The sequence below is a fragment of the Eublepharis macularius genome, chromosome 12 (genome assembly GCF_028583425.1).
Source record: "Eublepharis macularius isolate TG4126 chromosome 12, MPM_Emac_v1.0, whole genome shotgun sequence".
In the NCBI taxonomy this organism is placed as follows: domain Eukaryota; kingdom Metazoa; phylum Chordata; class Lepidosauria; order Squamata; family Eublepharidae; genus Eublepharis; species Eublepharis macularius.
This window is the reverse complement of record NC_072801.1, coordinates 29,159,200-29,180,111: the sequence shown is the minus strand read 5'-3', so window position 1 is coordinate 29,180,111 and position 20,912 is coordinate 29,159,200. Positions and strand designations below refer to the sequence as shown.

Genomic DNA, 20,912 nt, shown 5'->3' with positions numbered 1-20,912 from the left:
GAGACACATACCAGACTTCCCAGTGAAAATCTGAAGAGTACTTGGACACTTTTTAATCTTAGGCTTTAAAAAGCAAATTAATGTAGGGGACATGAAAAAGCCTTGTTCATTTGAAATGGCCATTCAAGAACTTGTGAGTTGATTAGAAAAGGTATTATTGAAACAGGCAGCTTAACGTATAGCCGGGAACAGGGAGTTTGCTGGTGTATTTGTGCATGTAGGTGTGAGAGTGTTCCAGAACCCACTTGGAGCCAGGTGTTGTCTTAGTCCTGCCTTCCTCCAGGTACAAAAGCTATATAAGGCTGCACCTCATCCAACTTGGTGAAACAGATGATGAAGACGGCATTTAACTTGTGTCGCAATTTACATTCCTGTGACATCAGTTCCTGCTTTCCTTCACGTGGGCTGGGGAGAAATGGGTCTGGATGTACAGTACATGCCGATAGGTCCCCAACTCCCTGCAAAAGGGGCATTTTCACTTCCTGTTATGTGAAGGGCAACAGCTGAGCTTGTGATCTTTGGACCACATGACTTTACTGGGGTCACAAGCTTGCTAATGAAGGGGATCCTGCAGACGGGTTATTTTTGGCTACAGCTGTGACTTCTCTGTTGTGTTAAACCTCATGACTGCTTATGGCCCAATTTCATAAAATCTCACCAAATCAGGTTAGAAGACCACTTAAGGGTACACTTAAATGCCTTTTGTGTTCTTTTTAAAAATGGCTGAATCACACAGATCACCTTTTTATGTAACTAGAGCTTTAACAGCAGAGTTAAGTGGATATTTCTAAACAAAGATGTGGCATCTGTTTATGTTTTTATCCAGGCAAAATGAACTGTATTTCTGCAATCAAGTTCCTAGTCCTGAGTTTGGCAATTGGCATGGAGGGAAGTTGGAGGGGGGGGCTGTTGTTGGTCTCCCAGCAGGAAAGTTAAAAAGGAGAAGCAAAGATTTCTTGGGGCAACATTTTAATGTGATCCAAAAATACAGTCTGCATGTGTGTGTGTGTGTGTGGCTGGAGTTGTCTGGATTATGCCGTGCAGGAAGTCCCAACATCAGCCCATTCAGCAATAAGGCTCACAAAGTTCAGGGCAACTCTCAGCTTTGCAAAGGGGCTCCAAGCCCAATTTTAGTGCTTTAAAAGTCAAACTAGTGTAATGTGGCCCACCCTCCCCATAAAGAACAGCCAAGCAACCAATGTGCGCAACTGGTTTCCCGAATAACCTGGGGAGTAATTTCCCAAGCAAAAAGATTGACTGAAAGCTCTTTCTAGGAGTCATTACAAAAATACCAAAGTAAATCTGTTTATTCAACTTTAAAGAACTGTATGTACAAAACATAATAAATAAATGTTTTTTCGTCTAGGAAAAGATGTTGTCTATTTCTTTAATAAAAAGAAAGGTCAGCAGCTTAATTCAAAACCCACAGTTCTACACTGTTGGCTGAGTGCTTAGATCCATGAAGGCTTACAATTCCTTTTGAAAGATTTGATAAAATGACACTGAACAATGCAAGGCGGGCCAAAGTTTGGGGGTGGTTCCTTCTGAGGTCACCAACAGAATGCAAGAGGAGGAAAAGCCAGAGGAAAGGGCCTTTTGCCAGTCAGGCACACCCATCAATAAGCAGCAGTCGCGATATTGCCCCGGACTGGAATAAGTGAAAGCCGTTGATTGGGTCAATTTCTTTCTTTAAATAAGAAAGAAAAACACCTGGGGGGGAGTAGCCTGAAATGAATTATTCTAATTTCCATCTGCCAACACTGCAAATCACTTAATGCTGCCTTCATTCACTATGGTACAGGAATGACGTTAAAAATAAAACGCTGCCATCAGAGACTTCCTCCAGATCCATCAAAATGGCTTTGGCTGTATTATTTATGAAATCAGATCGAATTAAGAGAAAATGCCAGAAAGGCCAATGCAACTCAACTACGGCACTCTCTCACTGCCACTCTTCCCCACTGGCTTTTCAAGGAGGAAAACTAATTTGCCATTTGAAACGCACCTCTTTACACAGAGCAAAAAAAAATCAAAAGCGCTCTAACTGAGGGGACCTGAAATATTTTGGTCCTTCAGGCTGCAAGTTTTTGGAGTCTGGAATAAAATCTAGAGAGTTTGGACACGTGACAGAAATGCACAGCCCCATCTGAGAACAGCGTATGCTTGCAACACAGCAGAAGGGGAAGGGAGAGGTTGAATTGGCCATGGTAGTTCTTCCTTCATCAGGTGACAAAAAGTAGTTTTTCAGTGGAATTATTTGGCCTGAGGATTCCCAACCGTGGATTTCGACAGATGCTGCCTCTCTGTTTGGGCACTTGAAAGCCAGGGTGAGGCACTGCAGTCTTGCATTAGGCCAGGCCGGACTCTTTGGCCATGCTGTAGAAGATGCCTTTCTTCTGGATTAGGGTGGCAGGAGAATCACACTCCACAATTTCACCTTTATCAAGGACTATCACTCTAAAGGCAAAAAGAAAAGATTAGGATACAGTGTCGAAGAGAGAGAAATAAATACATGGAACCACAAAGAAAGAATACAGATAAGCCAGCATGCCACCTCTGAAGCCAGACAGAGAATAATGACTCAGTCACTGAATGAAGGCATCATGCTATAACACTACAACTCAGCAACTAAGGGAAGCAGTGTGAGGTAGTGGCTAGAGTGATGGACTATATAACACTACAGCTATAACACTACAACTCAGCAACTGTATGAAGCAGTGTGAGGTAATGGCTGGAGTGATGGACTATATAACACTACAGCTATAACACTACAACTCAGCAACTAAGGGAAGCAGTGTGAGGTAGTGGCTAGAGTGATGGACTATATAACACTACAGCTATAACGCTACAACTCAGCAACTAAGGGAAGCAGTGTGAGGTAGTGGCTAGAGTGATGGACTATATAACACTACAGCTATAACACTACAACTCAGCAACTATATGAAGCAGTGTGAGGTAATGGCTGGAGTGATGGACTATATAACACTACAGCTATAACGCTACAACTCAGCAACTAAGGGAAGCAGTGTGAGGTAGTGGCTAGAGTGATGGACTATATAACACTACAGCTATAACACTACAACTCAGCAACTATATGAAGCAGTGTGAGGTAATGGCTGGAGTGATGGACTATATAACACTACAGCTATAACGCTACAACTCAGCAACTAAGGGAAGCAGTGTGAGGTAGTGGCTAGAGTGATGGACTATATAACACTACAGCTATAACACTACAACTCAGCAACTATATGAAGCAGTGTGAGGTAATGGCTGGAGTGATGGACTATATAACACTACAACTATATAACACTACAACTCAGCAACTAAGGGAAGCAGTGTGAGGTAGTGGCTAGAGTGATGGACTATATAACACTACAGCTATAACACTACAACTCAGCAACTATATGAAGCAGTGTGAGGTAATGGCTGGAGTGATGGACTATATAACACTACAGCTATAACACTACAACTCAGCAACTAAGGGAAGCAGTGTGAGGTAGTGGCTAGAGTGATGGACTATATAACACTACAGCTATAACGCTACAACTCAGCAACTAAGGGAAGCAGTGTGAGGTAGTGGCTAGAGTGATGGACTATATAACACTACAGCTATAACACTACAACTCAGCAACTAAGGGAAGCAGTGTGAGGTAGTGGCTAGCGTGATGGACTATATAACACTACAACTCAGCAACTATATGAAGCAGTGTGAGGTAATGGCTGGAGTGATGGACTATATAACACTACAACTATATAACACTACAGCTATAACGCTACAACTCAGCAACTAAGTGAAGCAGTGTGAGGTAGTGGCTAGCGTGATGGACTATATAACACTACAACTCAGCAACTATATGAAGCAGTGTGAGGTAATGGCTGGAGTGATGGACTATATAACACTACAACTATATAACACTACAGCTATAACGCTACAACTCAGCAACTAAGTGAAGCAGTGTGAGGTAGTGGCTAGCGTGATGGACTATATAACACTACAACTCAGCAACTATATGAAGCAGTGTGAGGTAATGGCTGGAGTGATGGACTATATAACACTACAACTATATAACACTACAGCTATAACGCTACAACTCAGCAACTAAGTGAAGCAGTGTGAGGTAGTGGCTAGCGTGATGGACTATATAACACTACAACTCAGCAACTATATGAAGCAGTGTGAGGTAATGGCTGGAGTGATGGACTATATAACACTACAACTATATAATACTACAACTCAGCAACTAAATGAAGCAGTGTGAAGTAGTGGCTAGAGTGATGGACTAGGACGTGGGTGATCTGGTCACAAACTCTCAGCCTAACCTACCTCACAAGGTTGTTGTGAGGATAAACTAGGGAATACTATAAGCCCCTTTGAGTCCCCACTGGAGAGAAAGCTGGGGAATAAATGAAGTGACTAAATAAAAGAGGGGTTGGGCATGTTTCAGGAACCAGAAGAACTCAGCAAAGAGAAAAGGAGCATATATACAAAGTAAAGTAAAATAAAAAATAAAATAAAGGTCTGTAAGGTCAGACCTTAGGACTATAGCCTGAGGATTCTGTGCCCTACACTCTTCTATCTTTTAAAATTTTTTGTAACATCCAGCCTGATAAAAGAACTCTGGAGAGTTCAAAAGCTTGCACAATTTTCTGTGCTAGTTTGGTTGGCCCAACAGAAGATGCTACATGGATTTTGGTCTTGTTTTTTGATCCTACCTTCTCTCATTTCCTTGCCTTGCCCCATGGCAAACAGCCCCATCACTTTACCGTGTGTAGTCCATAATGGTGTTGAGTCGATGCGCTATGGTCAGCACTGTGCAGCCTTCAAACTGAGTCCGTATGGTCGATTGGATGAGATCATCTGTTTCCAAGTCTACAGCAGCGGTAGCTTCATCTAAAACCAAGATTTTGGACTTCCGCAGCAAAGCTCGAGCCAGGCACACCAGCTGACGCTGGCCAACACTTCAGAAAGAATAACACAATTACTATTAATGTTGACAGGGGGATGGAACCCAGAATCACAAGGCAAAGCACATAACAACATGTAACACACATGCGGATGAGTGAAGTTATCGTACACTGTGTCTATCAAGATCAATCCTGCCTATAGCTCTCCGTGGTTTCAGGTAGAGGTCTTTCCCACCATCTCCTACCCCATCCTTTTAACTGGAGATATGCTGGGGATTGAACCGGGGACCTTCTGCATGCTAAGTAGATGCTCTACCACTGACCCACAGCCCCCCCCCCCCACAAAGAATGAGCAACATCTTGAGGACTGCAGGGGTTTCATTGTGCTTTGCAAACCAGATTTCCTGCACCAGGTTGCTGAGAAAACCTGGAAAGAGGTTTACAAGTATCCTATATGACAGAGATACTCTGCAGGGGAGCTTCAGTGATGGAATGTGGTGAGGAACAGCCACTCGGCCACTCCTAGATCTTTCCTCACAAGCTCACAAAGAGAATACTAAAATCACCTTTTAAAAGGCCACATACTCAAATCGGTAGCCAGGCAAACTTTTGTGCCAGTTGCCTTGTTCATGCTGAAGGCAGAATCTGCCGTTTACAACTTTTAAGTGCAGAATTACCAGCATGCACTCCTGCTCAGAGACTGGCTACCTGTTGTGCATGCCCACAATTCTCCACTCCTTAAACAGGGTCGTTTCATTTCTTAAGTGGTAGAAAAGACCAGGCAGCTCCACAAGAGGCTGAAACCCTTGCTAGGCCTTTTAGAATGGCACCCGTTGTTAACAAGGGATTGATTTCACTAGATTAAGAGTACTTGGGCAGAAGCAAAGTGAAGATAACAGCATTCTGAAAGAATGGAGTCAGAAACTGGAATGTACCTGAGGTTTTCTCCACCTTCTGAACATTCATGATTGAGTTTATCAGGCAGTGTGGAAACAAAGCTTTTCAAGTGTGCCAGTTCCAAGGACATCCAAACGTCTTCATCAGAGTACTGGTCAAAAGGGTCCAGATTCATTCGCAGGGAGCCAGAAAATAGGATGGGGTCCTGTTTTGGCAACATGATGTAATAAATGGGGATGCATCATACATTCCTAAATTCCAACTGTGTACATAAAGATTAGGCATGGTCACAGCACACACGCTTGCGGCAAGTGACCGGTTCTTCTCAACACAGAAGCGCATCCTGTGTACGAAATCCCAAATGCTTCCTGCTGTACACACAGGCAGAGAGCCCTTTGCCAGCCAAGAGCCCTTTGCTGGGTTTTGGAACCATGATGCCTTGCAGGCTGCACACAAACAGGCTAATTTCCTTGATTGCTGGAGATGTGCTTGGGGTTGGGAGATGACCATGGCAACAGCTGTGCGGCTGCAATGCTGGGGCCAGAGGGCACTGAATGAGCTCCACCTCTTTTTAAAAAGGATCTTCAGGTAGATACTTGCAGAGTCTCTGGGCATTTGCAAATCAAGGAGGAAAAACTCTACAGAAAACTGTGGCTGTCTTAAATATCATCTCTTAAATTGGGGACCCCGCTGTCACTGTTCCCAAGGATCCCCATAAATGGCGACCTACTCTCTTTGAAGTTCTCCTCATCTCCAGATCAGTGTATCTATGCCAACACAAAAGTCAAACCTGGCATCACCCAAGAGAGACTATCAAGGCCCACAGATTCCAGGCAAGTCCAAGGAGGCTGCATGAGTGAAATGAGCAGCCATTATGTGGGCAGATGCTTAAAGATAGCAAAGGAGATGGAGATTCCCACCTACCTGGGGAATAATCGTGACTTTGAAGCGGAGGTCATGAAGCCCGATTTTAGCAATGTCAGTCCCATCGATGAGAATCTCTCCTTTTGCAGCTTCAGTGATTCGAAACAGGCCCAGAGCAAGGGAGGATTTCCCAGCACCCGTCCTGCCAACTATGCCCACCTTTTGAGAAGATCACAGAAAAAGACACACTGGCCTCCGGTTCTGGAAAGGTGCCAAGGGGGTTTGAAGCAGGATCCTGCTCCTACCCGCCAGATGGGAAGGGACTTTTCTTTTTTCTTTCTTTTGGAAAGTGGGCATTTGCTGTTATTGATCTGAGATACATTTTTGGAACCTTTGCCTACAGGTGATCCACAGACAACAAATTCCTGCTTACAACGGCAGGTGCCCACAGGCAAGGGCCTCTCATGTCTTCCAAAGGTCACGTGGAATGAGTTATATGGACATTGGTTCTGACTGCCCACTGGAAGTTGGTTTCCTGCCACCTCTCCCAAATGTTCCCCCCCTTCCCTGGTCTCCCCACCGAGCTCCTCCTCCCAACTCCTCTGGTTCCTCCACTTCACAGCCTCCCCCTCCACTCCCAAGTGGCTCCTTTGGCCCATAATGACTGTTGCAGGCAAGGCTAACCTTTTCTCCTCCATTGATGGTGATGTTGATGTTCTTCAGCACTAGATCCATGTCATCTCTATAGCGTAGTCCATAGCCATGGAATTCCACTTTGCCTTCCTGGGGCCAACCGCTCGGTGGGGCAGCGTGCTTCATAGTCCACTCTGCCTGGAAGAGACAACAGGAGGACTTTAGAAGCATCCATTAGCATTCCTTGACCTGCCACCCTCCACTTGACCCCACCAGATACTGGACAACCAGAAGGATGCCCGCCTGATGCCAGGCCCAGAGCACAATTCTGGCAGTGCTTAGATAGCAGTGTCACTGAAGCCAAGCAGATGTGGCGCTCCACTGCGCCTTGTGGGGGGACAACTGAAGGGAACAGCATGATGCACACAGAAAAAGTATGTATTTGTGGGAAAGCATGTGCATGAAAAAGCAGGCAAGGAAAGGCACAGCTGGTGGCCATGCAGGGAAACTCTGGTGCAAACACAGATCAAGCCTCCATATTTTGCTAGAGAAATGCATTTCTTCCGGTTTCCAGCACAGCTGTTTTAAAAACCCACCCACTCCTGTGCTGCAGTGTGATGGCTGCAGAAAGCACTCAGGTGGTGGGTTGAGAAAAAAGTGGAGATTTAAAGCAGAATTGGGCACTGATATTTTCTAGAAACATAAAAGAAACTCAGGTTGACCCCCAGATATGTTTGACAACCAGCTGGCGGACGTGTTACTTTCCTGGAGGCTGCAGGTGTCTCCCCGCCCCCGCCCCCCTGGTATCTCAGAGCATTTCACTCTTCATGCTTCTGCCTGAGCGCTTGTGTGAGTGAATGAACATTCTTACCCAACAACACTGACCCGACTTTTTGACCCAAATTCTCTCTACTTTTAACAGTTCCAAGCCATGGAAAGCCAATGTCTGAATGATGCCCCACTTGTCTGAAAACTCTGGAAAACCCATTCAAATTAATTATGGCAGAAGAGCACACAAAATAATATAGGGATACAGAAAATGTCAGCAGTGACCACGTTTTGTCACTGGAGGGTGCTCACAAGCCTCTGAAAAAATGCAGCCTAATGTTTCCTTGTCAGGATGGCTCCGAAAAGCCTTCACCAAGGCTCCATTCCATGTTCTGGAATCTTATCAAGTTTTTCTCTCTTTATAATATTTTAATACCACCTCAATGTAAGAAGCTCGAAAGGAGGTTTGCAACATGATTGAAATCACCAACACAATTAACAGCAAACAATTCAGACACACACAGCAGCAAGACATCAATGCAGCTCAGTTTAGAGCAGATTAAAATAAGGCCTAAAACCCACCAGCCCCACCCCGTAAAAACTTCCATGCTAAATTACCCAATTCCTGGGAGAATACAAACATCTTCACCTGGTGTCTAAAGAGTTGCAAGAGGTGGCACCAGGAGGACAGCAGCAGGAAGTCACCACCAAGGCGGCCCCATCTTTTGCACCTACCCAACCTCGTAACCAAGAGGGGGCCACCCAAAAGAGGCCCTCCCATGCAAACCCCCATGTTCAGGCAGCTTCATGTGGAGAGAAGGCAGCCTTCAAGGCATCTGGGGGTCCCAGTCTGTTCAGGACTGGAAATCTAAGCATTCTGTTTATAAACAGACCACCTGTCAGGGAAGCTCTTTCGCACTTGGCAAGAGCTACTTGTAGCATAGTGGGTGAAGTGGTTGGACTGTGAATCAGCGCTCTGCTGGTTCAAATCCCACCACTGCCATGAGCTCTGCAGGTGGCCTTGGGAAAGCCACTCCTCTCAGCCCCAGCTCCCCAGCTGTATTATGGAGATGATAATAACCCTAGTTTTGTTCACTGCCTTGAGTGGGGTACTAATCTGTCTGCAAGAATGGTACATAAGTGCAGTTATTATCGTCATCTGCCCCTGCACAGCTATGGGCAGAATCTTGAACCTGCTAAAGTTCCCAAAAATCTCAGTCCACCATCTACTGGCCCTCTTGCAGCCCATTCCTGCCTCCAGACACAAGTCATCTTTTTTAAAAGAAGAAAGACTCCTGCATTCCTGAAGGCAGCATATTTCTTGATCGTAACTTATCAGAACCTGACACACTTTGTGTGGCACCCCAGAACCCAGTACATCCTTTGCTGTAGAAATGGCTGGCAAGTTTCTGAATGGCTAGAGAGCCATTCTGTTATGCTGGGAGCTGAATCAGAACTGCCCTTACACACATCTGACCTTGCTTGGGAGGGCTCGAGCTACCCTGAAGGAGTGAGTCTTTAAGGCACCAACGTGGGTGTTTTTTTTAGAAGGAACAATTCCAATGGGCAGAAATGGACTTTGAAAGAGCTCTTTCATTCATTCAGTCCTTCTCTGCAAGAAGACCACCATGAAGCCCAGGTCCCCCCCCCACTTTTCCAAAATAGGAAGAAGGGAAATCTTTCAGGAATGAGAAGTTTCAACCGTCAAAGTAGGTCTTCCAAATCTGAGCCCCAGAAACCTTTTTAAACGTACCTCTTTTTCCTTTTCAGAGTATTCTTTGACTCTTTCCACAGCGACAATGTTTGTTTCCATCTCAGATGACATGCGAACCAGCCAATTTAAATACGTGGTGATCTGCAGAAAGAACAACGCAAGATCCAAATCAAGAAACTGCGTTGCATGCGGGCAAATACAAGAGCAATGTTCTGGTCCCATAGAGCATGCTTGATATACCTACGATTCTCTCTCTCTCTCTCTCTCTCACACACACACACACACACACACTTTTGCTTTTCTATTCCTGAATGGGATCATTTCACATCAGATATATAAAACATTTCACAGAGAGTTAAAGATCTCCACCGCTTTGCTTAGAGTAGATCTCCTACAACATATTCAACCCAGATTCTTTCCGATTTGCAAAAGGCTTTGCGATTCACAGAGGTTACCCAGAAGGAAGACTGAGAAATACTAAGTGCATTAGCACTTAGAACAAGACAGGCTGGTCTTAGCTACCTGCAGCGCATACAGGATGGAGAGTCCAACCAGCCCCGGACTGAGGCTGTGGCGAGCCATCACCGCAAACAGAGCAGCAAAGAGGACGATGCCATTCCCCACATACTCCAGCCGCACTGCCAGCCACCTGCAGAGAGGAACAGGTTGGCAGAGACAGGCTAGTTACAGAATCCCTGTTCAAAATACATCAAACCCTGCACCAAACAGATACTTACCAGACAGGAACAAATCTGGAACATTTCATGACATTAGCGAGGCACTATAGTCCTGCGCGGATAACCTGCACTGTGCGGGAGGGAGAGAGCAGGAACAAAGTGCTGGCCCTGCCCCCCCACCCCCTGTGCATTATTGCCAAGTTGTGCGCAAGTGCTTCCTCCACACATTCACACCATGCGGACAACTCAGCAATCGTGGAATCAGAGGGTGGGGCCAGCATGTTCATACCAGCTCTTCCTTCCTGTGGGGTGGGTCAATGCATTGGTGGTTTATGAAGGAAGAGAAATTGCAAGAACGATGCACCTTGCACCCGCACTGACTCCAAGGCCTCACTGCTGTGCCATATCATCCCACTATCCATCACTTCTCTGGGGGAAATATTTCACCAGGGAAGACATACGTGGCTGGACTCCTGCGCAGCACAAGAATAAGGCTGCTAATTAGAATGCCCTGAAAGCCAGAGATGTAAAGGCCTTGGGGGGAGACCAGAAAAAAGCCCTTCTTTAGCTTCGTCAGCAGAATAATTGGAAATTTTGGGGATCTCTGGGGAAAAATAACTCCTGTTAAATATTTTTCCTTTGGGAAGGAGCAAAATGCTTTTTAAAGATGTTACTCAATCTGTGCAGTACAGAGATTTTTATGCAAGACAGTCTACAGAATTAAATAATGATAGTTCCTACACCTAAATGGGAACATGCAACATATTTTCAAAACACGTTCTACTTTAAATATAGCTAATCCCGTCCACAATTAATATTTATTTACACTTTACTTTATATAACACCCCAGCCCTCTCCCCAGTGGGGACCCAAGGTGGCTTACCTAATTCTTCTCTCCTCCAATTTTATTCCCCACAACAACCCTGTGAGGTAGGTGAGGTCGAGAATGGGTGACAGGCCCAAAGTCACCCAGCGAGCTTCCATGGCAGAGTAGGGATTTGAACCTGGGTCTCCCAGATCCTAGTCTGACACTCTTATTATCACTACATCATGTTTACTCTCATATGCTATAAGGCCAGGGATGATTTTGCTCTGTCAAGCATCTCTGATCTGAGACCGACTGTATTCCAAATATTTTCCTCCCAACGCCACAGGAGACATGGCTGGTGTGAAGGACTACGGGGGTTACAAAACATGTAACTTAGCTAGGAGGGTTGTCGCTTTTGCCAACGGTCTTGGTCCATCCTCCCACCTGTTGGCGACGATGCTTGGGTAGTAGGCTTTCTGATTCTCATCCACTTTCAAGTCGCTCTGCTGGATGAAGCGCTTCTGCTCCTGGAAGGCTCGGATGACGCTGACGCCCAGAAGCGTCTCGTTGAAGTGAGAGTAAACGGGGGAGCGGCTGACCGACTCCAGGCGTTTCAGCTGGCGGGACGTGGCGACGTAGAAGCGCTGGAAAGGGCCGGAGGGTCAGAAATCAAAGACAGACACGCCAAATTGGATTTGGATTGAAAGGAAAGGGAATCAAGATGGCCTGAAAGAACACTGGCTTGCTCCAGGTTAGCTCTAAGAATGTCACAGTGTTCCGGTAAAATCCTGTGAACCTGTTTCTAGCTATTAAATAAGCATCCAACCCTCGAAGTTGTGGGTAGGAACGCTAGACAAATCACATATGCCTGAACTGAGGATGGGTTCCCCGTTGTATTTCCCCCTAAATGGCTACTCCTGTGATAAATTCAGCAGTGCAACATTTCACTCCTCTGCAGGTGAGCTGACATGGCCCCCTCCGTGAAGGTTCAGAAACTGCCACCCCTCTGATTTGCTGGGGCTAAGCAATGTTTGCTGACAACATATAAATACAAAAAGTGCCACACTGGAAGAGGGCCCCCAACTCAATTTTGAGTGACCCCAGTATCTCCCCCCTCCTTTGAGTACACTAGAGGCAGCAGCAGCACATGCAGCTAGCTACCAGTGGGTCAAGGGAAAAGCCAAGGGCGCCCTTATGGCAGGGTGGAGAGGTGTTTTATTATTAAACAATTTATAATATGGGAATTTGTTGTTACTTAATGAACAGAGAACACAGGGACAGAAAGAAAAAGAAGAGAGATGCCACGCAGCGCGTGTTTTCACAGTTAAAGTGGCTGGCTTATTTCCTGGCAGGAGGGGCTGTACAGAAGATGGGTTACATCAAAGGAAACTGTAAGGCAAGGAGCAGATTCCACTATATCCGTAACACTACACAGTCCAGTTCCAAACCATTTGGGGGTGTTCCCTTAGGATGATCAAATGAAAATTTCCACTTGGTGTTAAGTATTAATCCAGGGACTCATGAATGATAGGAATCGCCATCCCCCACCCTCCCAAGAAAAGATGGAATATTCGACAACAGGCGGAAGCAGTAGACTGTGCCACTTTACACTGAGAGCGGGGGAATCACACGTTTGATACCCCCTCCATCAGCAACAACAACAAAGGACAGTGCAAGAGAAGGAAATTCACAAAGCAGGGTAAGGCATGAACTGGACAAGAAGGTGCAGCTACCAGATGTGCCAGATTTTTAGCTGCCAGTTGCTTATGGGGCAGAACATATAAAAAAATACAGCTCCATCCACACGCGGCCTACCTGCACAAAGAAATACACAAGACCGAGAGGAGGAATGACCACAGCAGCGATGGGTGTGGCCAGAAGGATGATGATGCACGCCCCAATGACATTGAACATGGAGCCCATGAACATCTTGATGATCTGGGGAATGGTCGAGTCGATGGTGTCTATTTCTTTGGAGAAGCGGTTCACCAGATTCCCGCTGGGTGTCCGTTCAAAAAAGCTCATTGGACATCGGAGGACATTGTAGAGCAAGTCCACATGGAGGCGGCGGGAGGCAAATATCCCTCCGATCGAAACAGCCATTGAGTAACCAAACACAGCGATACCTTCAAGAAACACAAACCCCTCTAGATGTTAATGTTCACCAAAAGATTTCTTCCCTTCAACCTGAATGAAGAAACGAAGTCCAAACTCTTGACGTCTATCACCAAAGCAGCTCTGAATCACATTGGTTCTTAAAGCGGGCAACTGCAAAAGGAAAGGAACCAGCTTGGCTTGGCCTTCATCTGTTTTCTTCAGAAAGGCTCCACCAATCCCTGCTCTCTTCCCTGCCTCCCATGGCTTCCCACGGCCCAGTCTGGGGGCTTAACAAGAAGAGACACTCTCACTTGAAGTCTCAGCCCGTCAATGAACAATCTCACAGGTTCTTTTGCTACATGTGCTGGTCAATTCTTGCCAACCCGAAGGAATCAATGGATAACAACTACATGCATAGCTGGGAAACTTCAGGTAAGTTTTCTTCTGTACAATCCAACATTTTTCTATATATAACGTGTTTCTGGGGGGTGAGGAACGGAGGCAAATGGCTGGAGTCTCCTGGAAGAGCACAGGGAAGCAGATCTTAAGATAGCGGAGGACAGAGGTCACAGGGAGCAGACAGAACTCGTGCTGAGTCTGCCTGGCTATCTACTGGAATAAAATAAAGGTTCAGTGGCATCTTAGAGGATAACAATGTTTAGTTTATATCATTTATGGACATTTATTTTATATCACTGCAACAAACTAATATGGCTGGCCCCTGGAATCTCTAGCCAGGCCTGTTCTTCATTTTTCTTTTTATAAAATTATCATGTTCTGCACATCAATGCCCACAAGGGCTCCCTTCCAGCTTTCGCCTGATCTCATCTCTGAACCTGACCAGGATCGAACCTTTTCCAGCTACTCAGAACCAAATCCATGGCTGCTTTCTCTCAAACTAGCCAGAGGCTGGAATGGGAAGTCATGGATCAGTTTCTTTCTGCACGTGAACCCATGAAGCTGCCTTATACTGGGCCAGACCATTCGTCAATCCGAGTCAGTCTTATCTGCTCAGGCTGCCAGCAGCTCTCCTGGGTCTCAGGCAGAAATCCTTCGCATCATTTAATGCCTGGTCCTTTTAACTGGAGATGCCGGGCATTGAACCTGGGACCCTCTACATGCAACAGAGATGCTCTGCCACTTAGCCACAACCTTCCCCCCAAAGGGGTCCCAACCAAAGCACTCCCTTGACAGACCAAAGCCCAGCTGGTCAAGTACTGCCTGCTCTGATACTGGGGAAAGGGAGCAGCAGCTTGAACAGCTGGCTTCATGCCAGGCTGCACCGAAAAGCACTCTGGAGAACAGACTCAAACTCCAGATGATCCAGGCAGGGCAGGGCACCATTGCCCACCCAGTCCCTGTTGCTTGCTTCCTGCACACCATCATCTGGAGGGTGCCGTTTAATTGGCACAAATGATTTCCTGGTGGGTAAGTGTGCGGCTTCCCAGAGGGATAATCCTGCCTTTGAGCAAGATGGCAGGTGAGTGAGGACAACTTCTGAGTTGCTCTCTTTCCTCTCTCCAACCGGACTATTCTAGTTTCCCCTTTGGAGCCCCAAGCCCCTTGCCTGCTTCTTCTGCAGTTCCAGTCCCCACCCCCACCCAATTACTGCATTCATTTGCCACTGACTTAAGAAAAAGGAACTGCAAAAGGAATTCAAAACTGAGATGTTACGACAAAGGATTATTCTGCTTCTGGGCAAGGAATCAAGGGTACTGGAAGGACATGAGCCCTATAATCACTGAAATCATTTCTCATCCTCCCCCAATCTGGCATTTCCCACACATCTCTAAGCTCCTCTGTAGGCAAAAAGACAAGAAATTTGCACTTCAAAACACACAGGAAGCCAAGGTTTTCTGGAAGATGAGTTCTAATGGTTACACAGAATACCAGATTCGGTCTCCTTCCCTAGCAGGATTACTGGTTTCCAGCAGGCAGGATTCAGAAACGTTTAAACACAGAAAGAAATGCTTCAGTGTTTGCAGCTATGATGATAATAAGGTAAATGAAACAAAAGTCATCTGCAGAACTTTGCACTTGGTTTGCACCCATACAAAGCAAAGATGCAGGACACCCAAAACTAACCCTACCACACCACATGTAGCTGCTCTGGCAGGTAGCAACCCAGCAAAAGCAGTATGATGTGCAGGTGCAAAGGGCACAAGTGCTTTCGTGTGGCAAGCCTCATGGTTTAATCAAGCCTCGCTCGCAGCTTCATGGGGCTGCCCCACAGGCGTGAAAACCAGTTCTCTTAGATTTACTTACTTTATTTATGCCTTGCTTTTCTCCCCAGTGGGGACCCAAAACAGCTTACGTTGTTCCCCTCTCCCCTCCTCCATTTAATCCTCACAGCAATCCTGTGAGGTAGGTCAGACCGACAATGTGACTGGCCCAAGGTCACCCAACCAGCTTCCACAGCAGAGTGGGGATTCAAACCTGGGTCTCCCACATCCTGCTGCAGCACTCTAACCGCTACACCACACTGCCTCTAAGAGAAGATTCCAAGCAAACCTTGAGACATTCCCAGAGCCCCGTACACTCCCAGCCGGACTTCTGTGTGCTGCTGAGTCCCATTGACAACAGGATCGTCTGTCCACAGACTCAGCCAGTAGTTGGAGGCCAAGGAAGCCACATGGTTGCATGTAAACAGGAAGATGCTCAGGAAGGAGATGAAGAGGCCGATGGCTTTCATGTACTCCCAGTAAACAGCCACCTGCACCTAAGGAAAGGCACAACAGAGAAGGCTTCAGTCCCTCGAATGCACAGCTCCGGAACATGCCCTAACTTCCTCAACTTACTGTACTCTGCTTTACCCCCTCCAAGTCTGTTCTACAGCCGTGTGTACAGAAAATGCTATTCATAAGAAGCAGCAGCATTAATATTGGGTTAAACTGCGCTCCTCTGCCTGGCCATCGGGAGCCAGCCTGTTTATTCACTTCATTTATATCTCACCTTTCTCCCCGACAGCACCCCCAAAGTGGCTTACATCACTCTTGGCTCCTCCATTTTATCCTCACAACAAGCATGGCTCACCTTTCCGGTCTGAGCAGTGTCTGCTTCGGTCAGTTTCCAAGCGGCCTTTTCTTCAGGGGCCTTCTGGAGTTCTGCTGTGCTGTTTTGCTGCATGGATTTCCCAGGTTCTCCGCTGTACGTGGAGGAGTTACTGAGCTGCCTGCTGGAAAATAATATCACAGACTTCAAGATGCAAGTTCAGGCTGCTGCAAAAATCCTGCCCCATTTCCTCCCCACCACACTAAACCCCACCCTTTCCGTCCCACTTTAATTCCGCTTCAACTGAACACTCTTCTCCTGGATTTTCTTCTTTGCAGGCACAAGGAGGTTGTCCTCACAGACACACACACCCCAATCCTGTTTTATCCTCTGCGAATGGTTCCAATTTTGGTGTGGAAGAAGTACGGAATCTCTTTTGCAAGCATGCCCTGAACGAAGCACCAAGCTGCCCACTTCGCAGGACTGATTCACACACGAGAGCCCATCACTCGATTATTAGCAGGAGAACATGCAAAGAGCTTTCCACTGAAAAGCATCATGTTGGAGGCCACATAAAATGCTTCTCGTGTGGATCAAGTTCTGTTCCCCCTACAGGAGGAACTTCGCTGCTTAAATAGGAAGCAGTAATTACTATGGGGGGAAGGGGAGAAATTATAGACTTTGCAATGCCATAAAGGAACAGTCAAAATCATGGCATGGAACACACCCACCCTTTTGTAGTATCTAGCCTAATGAAGAGTTTTGAGGAATTCAAAATCTTGCACAGTTTTGTGTCATTTCGTTGGTCCTACTAAAAAGTATTACACGGATTGTGCCTTGTTTTTTAATTCTTCCCACCTGCCATGTAAAGAGACGAGTGTAGAGTCAGGGGTGTGAAGAACTGAAGAGGAAGGAAGGGGGAGGGATACCTTGAACCACTGGGCTAGCTATCAGCCTGTGGATTGCTTCTGGCTCCTAGGGCCGTTTAATCCAGCCTTTGCTGGCCTTGAACATAAGAAGCTACCTTCTAATGAATCAGATCTTTGGATCATCAAGGTCAGTCAGCTGTTAGCAGCTCTCTAGTGACTCGGGTTGAGGTTTACTCTACATGATCTTTTTAGCTGGAGATGCCAGGGATTGAACCTGGGACCTTCTGCATGCCAAGCAGAAGCACTGCTGCTGAACCATGGCCCCTCCTTCCCTCCCTCGTCTGGGTTTTTTACTTCTCCCAAACAGCTCCAATTTCTACAAGGATAACACTCAGCCGAAGAGTAATTCACTGCATTGATTTAATTGCTCCAAAAGCTAGAGAAGGATAGCAGCTTAGTGGGCTCGTGGTAGCTAAATGGAACTTCCAGATTCTCCGAGTGGAGACTTTATGGGGTTTAGAGGCTACTAGCTAGAATGCAGAATGTTAAACCCATGCAGCTGATAGGCCCTTGGTCAGTTCCGGACCATCTTGAGCCCTCTGATAAGCAGTGGCTCTCCGAGGCCTCAGGCCAAGGTCTTTCCCATCACCTACCACCTGAACCCTTTTAAGGAGGGATGTCAATTGAACATGGGGCCTTCTAGATGCCAGGTAAATGCTCTCCCCCTTGCCACATTCCCCCCACCTTGATGAAAAGCGTGCCCACAGTTCCACTGGTGAGGGTGTCAAGTCGCAAGACCCGCCCGTGCGGCCTTCTTCAGAACAGACCCTCCACACTCCCATCCACTGGCTCGAGTACACCAAGAGACACGGTCACCCAAGCAAAGCAAGCAGAAAATAACCCTCAGCATAGACCTTCTCCGCACCTCATCACTTGTGCCTGCGTGTTTTCGTTTACAAGAGTACCGTTTTCCAGCTGTTTCCCTTCCTTCACTGCTGGACTGTTTGTATCTGTAGGAGGAGACAGAACACACCAAACGGCGTGTTAGCAAATGACCAAGAAGAGCACTTTTCAATACCGCTGCAGAAGTGGTACCACTAAAGATAACCCGATTCCTAATTATTTATTTGAAACATTTCTCTCCCGTTTTTCTACACAAAATAGGGTCCCCCCAGACAGCAAAAATGAAAACACTAAAAACGATTTACAACCACCGTTAAAAAAAATTCAAGCAGGCATTGATGGGAACACCAACTGTATTAACAGGAAAATCCCCATATGCCGTCTGAAAACCAGTCAGATCCATCAGGATACAAGGGCAGATCCTCTTAATTAGGGCTGGCATCCAAGACAAGCATTCATTTTAGCCTTTAAAAATGACCCTTGCTTTTCCATCTGCTGGTTGGCCCAAGAAGAGAAGGCGAAGAGCCAGAGGCCGCTTGCTCTATATGGGGCCCAACCAGGATGATCAGACAGGGAGGTGTGGCCCTAGCAAGGCAGGAATTGATCTCCTCTCTGCTGAGAAGCAGTTTTGCATGGCAGCCTTTCCTTGCTGTAAGTGAGATAGTGGAAAAAGGGTTTCGAATTGAAGTATGTTAAGGCATGTTTTGGTGGTGGAGAGTGCCGTCAAGTCATAGCTGACTTATGGCGACCCCTGCTGGGGTTTTCAAGGCAAGAGACTAACAGAGGTGGTTTGCCATTGCCTGTCTCTGCATAGTGACCCTGGTCTTCTCTGGAGGTCTCCCATCCAGTTACTAACCAAGGCTGACCCTGCTTAGCTCCCAAGATCTGATGAGACTGGGCTTGCCTGAGCTGTGTAGGTCAGGGCAAGGCATACTTTACTGGCCTCTTTTTTTTATTTCCTCCAAGTACAGGCACCAGTCGCAAGCAATGCCCAGCCAGAGTGCCAGGGATCTGTTTGCTGGGGAAGCACTGGCTTCCTTACGGAGTCTGACCATTCACAGCCCCCAGACCACATTCCAGAGAACAAAACAGCTTTCAAGACTGTATTTGGGTAGTAAAAAACACAACGCTTTTGCTACTGAAGATTTTGCAGCTGGCTTTTCATTAGGGAAACAGTCGTTTTCATTAAAAGCAAGCAGGGAAATCCGTGTGGCACCCACTCACAACGGCTGAACACTGACTGAGTGCAGTGACTTCCCCTGTAACGGCAAGAGAAACCCTGCAGAGCAAGTGTGCACAAAGCTGCTTGCAAGGATTACTAAAGTCAAAGGCTGTTCCTCCTCACGACTGGTCAGCTGCCAACTCCTGCTGTTAAATCAGCCCCATCTGCCCTGTCCGATGCACACCCCAACGAAACTCAAGTCTCTGACCCATTCAGAATCTGTTTCAGAAATAACAGGGAGTCCAGCCTAGCAAATGAAGACCTGAGGGAGAGGTTCTGCAGTGTTGCAGCATTTAAACACAAACAAAATGGATGCAAAGCCAAACCTGCATGGCAGGGCTGTTGTGCAACTCTTCTCCTGGAGGGCACCACTTCTTCCTCTGGGTGACCTTGTCAGGTTCTGTGAGCATGTGTAGAAATGCTCTCTGCACTTACAGGAGTCAAGAGTGTGAATGAAAAACCGAAGCATGGGAAAGCAGCCTTGCAGAGGCTGCCAGTAGCTAAATAGCTACCAAAGTAGCAGGTGGCACACTTTCATCGCAATGGCAGAATTTCAACCGCAGAACTCATGCCTTGGCAGTTCTGCTGGTGGTTAACTAGCAAAATCTTGCACAGAGATGCCCGAAAGACACTACAGAGTCCTCAGACTACAGAGGCCACTATAGGGCCCTAACACTGCAAGCATATATAATAGGGCAGTTCACACCTCTTTGTGGCCCCTTGCAGAGGGGGCCTTCAAATTCTGCTGTTCCCAGAGGCAGAAGGAATAAAAGCATCAACCTGAATCTACTAAAAGAGCATCTATTAAGAATTTCCAGTGTCATCCCAAACCCCCCCCCCCTTTGGGGGGGATCCTGGCCAATAATGCCCCCCTTCACTTGATCCTCCACCACCCAGTTCATCTGCTCATCTTTCAGACAGAAAGCAAGTGACCCCCCCCCTCCCCCGGTGGCTCTTGCCACTTGCTTGCCCAGAGAAAGGGCAAACTAAGCAATCTAAATTTTGAGCATGCCTGACTACAATCATGCGCTATGACTTCTTTTCTTTATTTTCATGTAACTGATTTTTATTTTGTTTATATTATTCTATGCACTATTTATCACTCTTTTGTTGTTTATTATTCTTAACTATGTTAATTTGTGCGTGGTTTATCATTCTTATTGTTACTGTAATACTGCCCACTCTCTATTTTTCTTTTTAAATAAAATTATTAAAAAATAAATTTTGAGCATGCCTAGTTGGCAGGGGACCTGCATACATTGTCCTGAGCCATGGGCAATGGACAGGGAACTAGAAAAATGTGGTGGAGGAGAGTGCTGTCAAGTCATAGCTGACTTTTGGCAACTTCTGGCAGGGTTTTCAGGGCAAGACACTAACAGAGGTGTTTTGCCATTGCCTGCCTCTGCAAACCTGGTCTTCGTTGGAGGTCTCCCATCCAGTTACTAACTAAAGCCAACTCTGCTTAGCTTCTGAGATCTGATGAGATCCACGTCAGGGTGGAGAAAAATGTCCTGTCCCTTTAATAGAAGGTTCATGTGTGGAAAAGGGCAGTCCAAATTTTTCA

At 46.5% G+C, this 20,912-nt stretch overlaps 1 protein-coding gene across 2 annotated transcripts in view; it reads right to left on the bottom strand.

Moving 5' to 3' along the window:
- Positions 1 to 1,292: 1,292 nt before the first annotated feature.
- LOC129340179 (multidrug resistance-associated protein 1-like) overlaps positions 1,293 to 20,912 on the bottom strand; it is a 79,020-nt gene continuing 59,400 nt past the window's right edge. For both annotated transcript variants that reach the window (XM_054994799.1, XM_054994800.1), the window contains 12 exons: positions 18,149 to 18,233; positions 16,397 to 16,538; positions 15,875 to 16,082; positions 13,082 to 13,392; positions 11,711 to 11,910; positions 10,304 to 10,430; positions 9,821 to 9,922; positions 7,351 to 7,497; positions 6,727 to 6,885; positions 5,841 to 6,007; positions 4,765 to 4,959; positions 1,293 to 2,457 (listed from right to left, as the gene is read on the bottom strand). In XM_054994799.1, coding sequence (XP_054850774.1) covers positions 2,349 to 2,457; positions 4,765 to 4,959; positions 5,841 to 6,007; positions 6,727 to 6,885; positions 7,351 to 7,497; positions 9,821 to 9,922; positions 10,304 to 10,430; positions 11,711 to 11,910; positions 13,082 to 13,392; positions 15,875 to 16,082; positions 16,397 to 16,538; positions 18,149 to 18,233 — 1,952 coding nt within the window. In that variant the 3' untranslated portion in view covers positions 1,293 to 2,348. The remainder of the gene's footprint in view (positions 2,458 to 4,764; positions 4,960 to 5,840; positions 6,008 to 6,726; positions 6,886 to 7,350; positions 7,498 to 9,820; positions 9,923 to 10,303; positions 10,431 to 11,710; positions 11,911 to 13,081; positions 13,393 to 15,874; positions 16,083 to 16,396; positions 16,539 to 18,148; positions 18,234 to 20,912) is intronic.